Source organism: Haliotis rufescens, unplaced genomic scaffold (assembly GCF_023055435.1).
Source record: "Haliotis rufescens isolate VD_foot unplaced genomic scaffold, xgHalRufe1.0.p SCAF_4, whole genome shotgun sequence".
Lineage (NCBI taxonomy): Eukaryota > Metazoa > Mollusca > Gastropoda > Lepetellida > Haliotidae > Haliotis > Haliotis rufescens.
Genome location: NW_025964112.1, coordinates 25,380,906 through 25,392,691, shown reverse-complemented (window position 1 = coordinate 25,392,691; position 11,786 = coordinate 25,380,906). Strand labels below are relative to the sequence as shown.

Below are 11,786 nucleotides of genomic sequence, written 5' to 3'. Positions count from 1 at the left end.
ATATACACTCAACACTAAAGACACTGAAACACAAGTTACAAAGACTAACATGGGACAAGAAATGACAACAAAGAGAAGTGAAGACACAAGACCTATGATGGTGCCAGAAAACAACACATACCCTAACATGACAGTTACCAGGAGTGGCAGAATCGTGAAACCAAATCACAAATACCTTGATTGACACTGAACTGTATTTATTGATCAATGCCTTCACAAGTAGAACTTGCAATTAGACCAAATATGCGAACAATGACAGATGAGCACAGACAAGGTAAAAAACTTCGCTTTCATGGTAACTGGCTGGTCACTATGAAAGAAGAGGAAACTGTGTAGCTCGGGTTATGGAATTCGTGTGGGTGGTCTAAACGTAATCCAAACAATATATTTTTCAGGAGCCTGTACTAACTGAACTTGATTGTGATAATACCGACTTGTGAGAACGTTTCTGAAACATCGTGGCAATCTCTCAGTGGATGGATATAAGTGGTATGGCAAAAATTACCGTACTGTCGACCCAGGAGGAGTCATTTCCGAGAAAGATTACATCGAAGGTGTTGACAATCTTGTTGAACATGAAGTAATAAGCACGACACTAAATGCACACGGAAATCCCTTTATTAATGTCCTTGTAGACCACAAATCTATGTGTGGTTAATGGTCGTGTTGCCACCAGGAATTTACCTGTATAAAAAACTCCTGCTCAGTGGTCGATTACATCGCAACAGCTCATGGAAACCTAACTTGATTGACTGACTTTAAAGTTATTAAAATGTCATCCCTTACTTATGAGTCAAATGTACCTGATGTTGAACAAGATCATTCTGTTCTGAAATATCCCTACGCACATCAATTTCTAGTAATGCCATCGTTGAGCCAGTGTGTGACAAGGGTGAGGGAGAATGTAAGCGTCATAACCAATGTAAAATTCAGGGCGATTTCCTTGTGAGTGAAGAGTGTTTGACTTGAGTACACAGCACGATGTTAATGCTTCCTATGGTGAGCTTTTTAATTGTATGTATGTTGAGCTTGATAAAGTATAAAGGCTTTACAAACCCAGTGGGACATCGTCTCTACCGCAGAACGCATAAGGCTAAATTGCAGGTCATATAGAAAGAAGTTGCTTAAGTCCTTTGACAAAAGTGTTTCGGTCACGTAAATGTTCTCACCAGAAACAACAGCTTGTACTAGTCCAGACTGATGCCGATTTATAGTGATAGCCCATTGAGATACCATGAGTTTAACATGAATACCCCACTCAGGCACAGTATACTGACTCCGAGCCGACCATTCCTTGTCTTTTGGTATGACACGGCCAGGGATCGAACCCCGGATCTTCTGCTCTCCGGTCGGACGCTCTACGGCTAGAACACTGAGGCGGTCTTCAATGATAGGAGTAGTGCTTTCCCATGGGAGGTTATGGAGAGTAGGGTTGTTGTTACCGATAGGAACAGAGTGTTAAGAAAATGCAAACTATTGCAAATTACATAATGGTGACATGAGTGATCAATTTGATGATAATAACCTATGGAAAGTGGTGTCTCTAATGATTTGGTTCTTGTAACGTCAATGCAAGCTTAGTAGATGTCGATATATATCAGGATGAGGTTGTATGTGCAATTAATCATGCTAAATGAGTGTGTGAGTTAATATACAAATTTAAAGTACAACAACCAGCAATATATTACAGACTATAATTTTAAAACTAGTTTTAGAACAATACAATTATCAGGTTATGACAGACGACACATAAAAACAGGCTAGAGATCACCAACAACATACCAGGGACCACGGGGACTTACAGTACCTTTGCTACATGCATGGTTCCCCAGTGGTATTTACACCATCCCTTTAGTCATTGGCGATTGTTGACAAGATTAGGCATTAAGTAAAATATACAAATATTCTGCGGTTAAAACAGTGGTAGATTAAATTCTTTGAAAGTGGTTTTACATAGTATTACCCTCTCAGGGGACAATCATTTTACACTACTTTAACCCCCTTCAAGGATATAGCCACTTACAATCTCAGTTATTGTTTCATACTACCAAATGTAAAAGTTAATTAATTTATTTACAAAATATAGCCCTCAAAATTTATCAATCAATTCGATTTCTTTTAAAAAACAAAAATTAAATGAGAACTTCTCTGATTAAAAAGACCCTTGATGGATGAAACTTTTAAATACTTATCCCTTGTGATGGAAAAATCAATGCAGTCAAGCAGGACATGCTTGACCATGATTCTTTCATCACAAGGGATACAGAACGGAGGATCCTCACCTTTCATTAAATATTCATGTGTGGCCAAACGACATCGCCGCAAAATGACTTCGTCAAATCTGGACTGACAACCCAAGTCGGTGTAACCAATAGTTGGTTTAATTTCTTGTAATATATTTATACCTGCTTGGGTGTCCTACTATTTTTTCATAAGATCTCTAAAGTAACATCTGATCACAGGTTTATTATCGCTGTATGGAATTAGAAGTGTTGTCACAGTTTTGTTGAGTGCTGCTTTAGCTGCAGCATTAGCCATTGTGTTACCAATGATTCCAACATGGCTCGGTAACCAGCACAAAACGATGTCGTATTGGCCAAAATTCAACAATTTTGATTAAAAGTGGATGTGTGCAAGATATATTTTTAATAGCTTGAAGGCAAGAAAGTGAGTCTGAAAATATAATAGATAGTTTTTGGTTTTGATTGTGTATGTATTTATTCAAAAACAGTGGCGCTGGCAACAGCATCACCATCCATGGATCCGCTTGTAAATACAGATTCGTAGGTTTTGTATGAGGATCGTAATTGATTATATTCTTGTGGATAAATTAGTTGATTTGATTCAGATTTGTTAGAATTAGTGAGAGAAAGGTCTAGTTCAGGCCTGACTAATTTCCAAGGAGGAGTAGACAGAAGCCATTATAGAAGATATTATATCTAAGTCAATATCAGCATCTGCGATGTGAAACTTGATCCAAATCCCAAGTGGCGGAACAAGCTTTGGCTTGTTGTGAAACAGTTCCTTATGAAGAGGATGAAAGACGCAATTAAAAGCTGGATTAGATGGGTTTGCAAATAATTTAATTATATACTGAAGGGATAATTTTAATCGGCGTTGTTTAAGCGACGGCTCATCAGCCTCTACATATGAACTATCTACAGGAGATGTTCTAAAAGCTCCAAGACAGAGCCTTTGTCTTTATTGATGTATGATATCTAAACTACGTTTAGAAGCACCGCCATACACGATTGAGCCATAATCTAATTGAGATCGAATAAGGGATCGATACAGTTGAAGTAGGGTTGTCTGATCAATGATAATTTGCAACAACCTTTAGTAGATCAAGAGCTGTCTAGCGCTTAGTTGTAGGCCTAGGGGTTTTTAATATGCGGTAAAAACGTGTAGTCGCGCTCAAAAATAAGACCCAAGAACATGGCCTCCTCAACAACCTTGATTGGGGTTCCGTTTAACAATAGTTCTTTGTCTTTATGCAGTCTATAATTTCTACAAAAATGTATACAATTTGTCTTTGCTTTGGAAAAATTTAAACCATTCTCAAGTGACCACTTTTGAATTTTATTGAGGCAAAGCTGTAGTTGCCTTTCTATTGTGTGCATATTTTTGCCACGACAGGATATGTTAAAGTTATCTACAAAGAGTGACCCATCAATTGAGTCATTCAATACCTTGTAGAGACTGTCAAGTTTAATGCTGAATAAAAAAATACTTCCTTGTGGGATACCCTGATCCTGATTGTAATGGTCATACAGGGTTGATCCCACACGGACTTAAAATTGTTTGACGGTTACAAAACTGGATATATACTGAGGCAAACAACCTCGCAAACCAAAATCACGAAGCTCTCTTGAAATGCCATGCTTTCAAGTTGGATCATAAGCTTTTTCTTAATCGAAAAAGATGGATACAACATGTTGAATGGATTTTTTATGAACGATTCTAAACGTACCAGATGATCGGTGGTACTTCTATTTTTCCGGAAACGACATTGTATATCTGTAATGAGATAATTGGTTTCCAAATTTCAAACTAACTGATTATTCACCATACGCTCCATAGTTTTGCAGACGAAGCTTCTTTGTGATATAGGACGGTAGTTTGATGTTATCTGTATGACCCCGTCCAGGTTTAGGTATAGGGACTACAATCGCATTATGCCACGAAGGAGGAAAAATCCCTCATGTGCAAATATCATCAAATATAGTTAAAAGTGTCTGGAGACCATGGTTCAGGCAAGGGTTTTAAGAACTGAAAATGAATATGTTCCCAGTTACAGTGCCAAAGGGAGGTATTGACCCCATGTAGTGAAAATACTTCATTGAAATCTTCACCATTATGAGAATGAAAACTATTAGTAACCTTTTCTGAAAATTTCTGAAAGTTAGGATCATCGTTGGATGAAAAAGAATGTTTGGCTTAAGTTTCACCTAGTTTATTTGCGATGTCAGATTTATCTGTTCATATATTAGGACCATCTTTGAGATGGTGAATGCTGTGTTTTGAACCCTTGCCTTTAATTCTTTGAATCATATTCCACACCTTTGAAATAGGTGTACGTGAATTGAATTTGAATACATAATTTCTCAAAGACTGACTTTTATTTTGCTTAAAGGTTCGTCTAGCCTTTAGGCTGTAAATTTTTACAATATTTAAATTATGGCCTGTAGGGTGTTAGCGGAAAAAACAAACTTTTCTACCTTTTTGACGCTTTTAGCCCATTTGCAATCATCGCTAAACCATGGTTTACGAATGTGCGGGTTCACAGAGGACTTAGGAATGGTTTCATCAGTTATGTTTTTCAGTTGTTCGAATAGGGACGGGAAAAGGTTCTGGAATATTTCTGAATGTATCAGGTTTCAGTGTTTCAAAACAACGGCTAGTTTGCTCTATTAAATTCCACCGTGTTGAAGCTTTAAGTACTGTGGGGAAATGGTCACTTCCACATAGGTCATGAGCTGATCAGTCACATTTATAGTAAATTAGCATCTGTAAGTGATAGATCCAATGCTGAATAGGTTCCTATTGCAGGATGTAGATAGGTGTCCGAGCCATCATTAAATATGCATAAATTGTTGTTAGTTATAATATCTTCAATGACCGTGCCCGTAGCGTTTGTAGCCACACTTTCCCATAGAGGGTTATGTCCATTATGGTCATGACACAGGGTTTAGGGAGTTGGCCAAATAAAGACTGAAGATCAGCCTGCTGAGGAGGAGAAGATGGTGAGATATACAAAGAGCAAAGTGTAAAATGTTAGCCGGACTGAAACAGCCTGAAGATTGGTGTTAAGAGAACAGCATTTTGAATTATGTCCTGTCTCACCAAGATGGAGGAGTCTCCAGTGGCTTCTGCTCCTGCAGGTGAGAAGAAAGGTATACATATTATATATCCTTATATTACATTGATCTGTGTTTTAAAGATATGTTTCTTGCAAACGCATTGCTGATGGTTTATCTTGAATTAAATGGTGTAAATCATTAAAATTATTAATCTACAATTCCAATGAATAATGTTGGACGATTGGGTTACATCCATGTCCAGAACGTCACAGGAGTTGTGGAGAGGTACCTCTGAAGAAGAGGATTTCCTGTTCGTCTGTTTTCTATTAATTTTTTTTCGTTCTTTTCTGGTCAGAGTAACAACGTCAGATTCAATAGTCGCTGGTTCTACAGCCTGTGACTCTTTAATAAATGTCTCTTCAGGTGTACTAGTCATAGGTACAGATTGGCTTATAGTGTGAGTTGAAGACGTATTGGAAGTTATCACAGAAGATATGCTGAAAGGTTGATCTGATGTGATCCATGTCAACTCTATCTGAATAGAAATGGATAATGTTGGAGGAGCTGGAGGAGCAGAGATAGTGACAGCAGCAGAATAGGTTCTGTATAGTGGAGTTTGTGGAGACTGTTTTTCAATAAACTTTTTAGCCTCGTAAAACGAGATACTGTTTTCATTTTTGAGCGTTAGGATTTTGGATTGTTTTTGTCATTCTGAACATAAGCTTCATGGAGACAGATTTTGCCCTTTGCAGTTTGAACAGTTTGACTGTACAGTCGGTGTTTTCATGGCCGTCACCACAGCGCTGACAGACCACTGCGTGATCACAAGATTTAGATCTATGTCCATCGTGAGACTCTATGCACAGTGTGGCTCTATGCACCGTGAGACTCTATGCATTGTGGACTCTTTGCACCGTGTTACGTGATGCACCTTCGTGACTCTATGCACCGTGTGGCTCTATGCATCGTTGGACTCTATACGCCATGTGACCCTATGCATCGCGGGCCTCTCTGCATTGTGAGACTCTATGCACCGTGTTACGCTATGCACTTTCATGTCTAAATGCATCGTGGGACTCTATGCACCGTGTTACGCTATGCTTTGTCATGTCTATATGCATTGTGAGACTCTATGCACCGTGCTACGCTATGCTCCTTCATGACTCTATGCACCGTGAGACTCTATGCATTGTGAAACTCTATGTAACGTGTTCTTTCATGAATCTATGCATCGTGAGACTCTATGCAGCGTGGGACTCCATGCATCGTGGGACTCTATGCATTGTGAAACTATATGCACCGTGTTACGCTATGCTCCTTCGTGACTCTATGCACCGTCAGATTCTATGCATCCTGAGACTCTATGCATCGTGTTATGCTATGCTCCTTCATAACCGTGTGGCTCTATGCATCATGGGATTTTATGCACTGTGTGGCTCTATGCATTGTGAGACTCTATCCACCAAGTTACGCTATGCTCCTTCATTACTCTATGCATCTTGAGATTCTATGTGGGACATTATGCATCGTGAGACTCTTTGCACAGTGTGGCTCTATGCATTGTGGGACTCTATGCACCGTGTTAATTACGCTATGCACCTTCATGACTCTATGCCCCATGTGGCTCTATGCACCGTCAGATTCTATGCATCCTGAGACTCTATGTACCGTGCTTGCTATGCTCCTTCGTGACTCTGCACCGTGAGACTCTATGCATTGTGAAACTATGTGCACCGTGTGACGCTATGCTCCTTCGTGGCTCTATGCACCGTTTAGATTCTATGCATCCTGAGACTCTATGTACCGTGTTATGCTATGCTCCTTCGTGACTCTATGCACCATGTGTCATTATGCATCGTGGGACTCTATGCTCCTTCATGAATCTATGCATCGTGAGACTCTCTGCACAGTGTGGCTCTATGTATTGTGAGACTTTATGCACCGTGTTACGCTATGCTCCTTCGTGACTATGCATTGTGAGACTATGCATTGTGAGACTCTATGCACCGTGTTACGCTATGCTCCTTTATGAATCTATGCACCGTGTGGCTCTATGCATTGTGGGACTTTATCCATCGTGAGACTCTATGCACCGTGTTAATTACGCTATGCACCTTGATGACTCCATGCACCGTGAGACTCTATGCATTGTGGGACTTTATGCATTGTGATATTCTATGCATTGTGGGACTTTATGCATCGTGAGACTCTATGCACCGTGTTTGTTACGCTATGCACCTTCATGACTCTATGCACCGTGAACCTCTTTGCATCATGTTATGCTATGCTCCTTCATAACTCTATGCACCGTGTGGCTCTATGCACCGTGAGACTATATGCATCGTGGGATTCTATGCATTGTGAGACTCTATGCACCGTATTACGCTATGCTTTATGAATCTATGCATCGTGAGACTCAATGCACCGTGGGGCTCCATTCGTCGTGGGACTTTATGCATTGTGAGACTTTATGCACTGTGTTAATTACGCTATGCTCCTTCATGACTCTATGCACCGTGAGACTCTATGCATTGTGAAACTCTATGTAACGTGTTTTTTCATGAATCTATGCATCGTGAGACTCTATGCAGCGTGGGACTCCATGCAGCGTGGGACTCTATGCATTGTGAAACTATATGCACCGTGTTACGCTATGCTCCTTCGTGACTCTATGCACCGTCAGATTCTATGCATCCTGAGACTCTATGTACCGTGTTATGCTATGCTCCTTCGTGATTCTGCACCGTGAGACTCTATGCATTGTGAGACTATGCACCGTGTTACGCTATGCTCCTTCGTGAAACTATGCATCATCAGACTCTATGCACCGTGGAGCTCTATGCGTCGTGGGACTTTATGCATCGTGAGACTCTATGTACCGTGTTACGCTATGCTCCTTTATGAATTTATGCACCGTGAGACTCTATGCATCGTGTTATGCTTTGCTCCTTCATAACCGTGTGGCTCTATGCATCATGGGATTCTATGCACTGTGTGGCTCTATGCATTGTGAGACTTTATCCACCAAGTTACGCTATGCTCCTTCATTACTCTATGCATCTTGAGATTCTATGTGGGACATTATGCATCGTGAGACTCTTTGCACAGTGTGGCTCTATGCATTGTGGGACTCTATGCACCGTGTTAATTACGCTATGCACCTTCATGACTCTATGCCCCATGTGGCTCTATGCACCGTCAGATTCTATGCATCATGAGACTCTATGTACCGTGCTTGCTATGCTCCTTCGTGACTCTGCACCGTGAGACTCTATGCATTGTGAAACTATGTGCACCGTGTGACGCTATGCTCCTTCGTGGCTCTATGCACCGTTTAGATTCTATGCATCCTGAGACTCTATGTACCGTGTTATGCTATGCTCCTTCGTGACTCTATGCACCATGTGTCATTATGCATCGTGGGACTCTATGCTCCTTCATGAATCTATGCATCGTGAGACTTTATGCACAGTGTTACGCTATGCTCCTTCGTGACTATGCATTGTGAGACTATGCATTGTGAGACTCTATGCACCGTGTTACGCTATGCTCCTTTATAAATCTATGCACCGTGTGGCTCTATGCATTGTGGGACTTTATCCATCGTGAGACTCTATGCACCGTGTTAATTACGCTATGCACCTTGATGACTCTATGCACCGTGAGACTCTATGCATTGTGGGACTTTATGCATTGTGATATTCTATGCATTGTGGGACTTTATGCATCGTGAGACTCTATGCACCGTGTTTGTTACGCTATGCACCTTCATGACTCTATGCACCGTGAACCTCTTTGCATCATGTTATGCTATGCTCCTTCATAACTCTATGCACCGTGTGGCTCTATGCACCGTGAGACTATATGCATCGTGGGGTTCTATGCATTGTGAGACTCTATGCACCGTATTACGCTATGCTTTATGAATCTATGCATCGTGAGACTCAATGCACCGTGGGGCTCCATTCGTCGTGGGACTTTATGCATTGTGAGACTTTATGCACTGTGTTAATTACGCGATGCTCCTTCATGACCCTATGCACCGTGTGACACTAAGCACCGTGTGGCTCTATGCATCGTGGGACTCTATGCATCGTGCAACTCTATGCATTGATTTTATTTATTGTGAGACTCTGTGCACCGTGTTACGCTATGCTCCTTCCTGACTCTCTGTACACAGTAGCTAGTTCCATGTGGTTTGAAAGTTGCAAGAAGCTGTTTTTCTTATCATACTGAAATACAAAGTCAACGTTATATAATTCAAATTATTCGCAAATTCCTCTCTCACGCAGATGCTTGTTGCATCCTCAGTTAGGACAAATCCAGCCGAACATACCAGACACTAAATCCAGGACGAACATACCAGACACTAACTCCAGGCCCAACATACCAGACACCAAATCCAGGCCGAACATACAAGAAACTAAATCCAGGCCGAACATACCCGACACTAAATCTAGGCCCAACATACCAGGCACTAAATCCAGGACGAACATACCAGACACCAAATCCAGGCCGAACATACCAGACACCAAATCCAGGCCAAACATACCAGAAACTAAATCCAGGCCGAACATCCCCGACACTAATTCTAGGCCCAACATACCAGACACAAAATCCAGGCTGAACAAACCAGACACAAAATCCAGGCCGACCATACCAGACATTAAATCCAGGCCGAACATACCAGACACTAAATCCAGGCCGAACATACCAGACACTAAATCCAGGCCGAACATACCAGACACTAAATCCAGGCCGAACATACCAGACACTAAATCCAGGCCGAACATACCAGACACTAAATCCAGGCCGAACATACCAGACATTAAATCCAGGCCGAACATTCCAGACACTAAATCCAGGCCGAACATACCAGACACTAAATCCAGGCCGAACATTCCAGACACTAAATCCAGGCCGAACATACCAGACACTAAATCCAGGCCGAACATTCCAGACACCAAATCCAGGCCGAACATACCAGACACTAAATCCAGGCCGAACATACCAGACATTAAATCCAGGCCGAACATTCTAGACACTAAATCCAGGCCGAACATACCAGACACTAAATTCAGGCCGAACATTCCAGACACTAAATCCAGGCCGAACATACCAGACATTAAATCCAGGCCGAACATACCAGACATTAAATCCAGGCCGAACATACCAGACACTAAATCCAGGCCGAACATACCAGACACTAAATCCAGGCCGAACATACCAGACACTAAATCCAGGCCGAACATACCAGACACCAAATCCAGGCCGAACATACCAGGCACTAAATCCAGGACGAACATACCAGACACCAAATCCAGGACGAACATACCAGACACCAAATCCAGGCCGAACATACCAGGCACTAAATCCAGGACGAACATACCAGACACCAAATCCAGGCCGAACATACCAGACACTAAATCCAGGCCGAACATACCAGACACTAAATCCAGGCCGAACATACCAGACACTAAATCCAGGACGAACATACCAGACACTAAATCCAGGACGAACATTCCAGACACTAAATCCAGGCCGAACATACCAGACACCAAATCCAGGCCGAAAATATCAGACACTAAATCCAGGCCGAACATACCAGACACTAAATCAAGGAAGAACATACCAGACACTAAATCCAGGCCGAACATACCAGACACTAAATCCAGGCCGAACATACCAGACACTAAATCAAGGCCGAACATACCAGACACTAAATCTAGGCCGAACATTCCAGACACTAAATCCAGGCCGAACATACCAGACACTAAATCCAGGCCGAACATACCAGACACTAGAGCCAGGCCGAACATACCAGATACTAAATCCAAGCCCAACATACCAGATACTAAATCCAGGCCGAACATTCCAGACACTAAATCCAGGCCGAACATACCAGACACCAAATCCAGGCCGAAAATATCAGACACTAAATCATGGCCGAACATACCAGACATTAAATCCAGGCCGAACATACCAGACACTAAATCAAGGAAGAACATACCAGACATTAAATCTAGGCCGAACATACCAGACACCAAATCCAGGCCGAACATACCAGACATTAAATCCAGGCCGAACATTCCAGACACTAAATCCAGGCCGAACATACCAGACACTAGAGCCAGGCCGAACATACCAGACACTAAATCTTGGCCGAACATACCAGACACCAAATCCAAGCCGAACATACCAGACACCAAATCCAGGCCGAACATACCAGGCACCAAATCCAGGACGAACATACCAGACACTAAATCCAGGCCGAACATACCAGAATATATGCCAGGCCGTAGATACAAAAAGCTAAGTCCATGCTCCTGGCCTTAGATACCAGAGACCTCATCCAGGCCTTGGATTCCAAAAACGGATGCTCATAATAAGGCCGAGAACATAAATGTCTGGCAGGCTCTATGTGCACGCATCGTTTTAGCATATACATTGCTTTGTGTACACGCAACAAACTGAACAACATTTGCT

At 41.9% G+C, this 11,786-nt stretch overlaps 1 protein-coding gene across 1 annotated transcript; it reads right to left on the bottom strand.

The window, feature by feature from the left end:
• Positions 1-9,607: 9,607 nt before the first annotated feature.
• Positions 9,608-11,578, bottom strand: LOC125372253 (collagen alpha-2(IV) chain-like). The gene has a single exon (XM_048381544.1). It carries the CDS (start codon positions 11,576-11,578, stop codon positions 9,608-9,610), a length of 1,971 nt encoding a protein of 656 aa, XP_048237501.1.
• Between the last annotated feature and the right edge of the window lie 208 nt (positions 11,579-11,786).

Coding starts and splice junctions, on each gene's coding strand:
- LOC125372253 (XM_048381544.1), bottom strand. CDS start 11,578: ATGTTCGGCCTGGATTTAGTGTCTGGTATGTTCGTCCTGGATTTGGTG.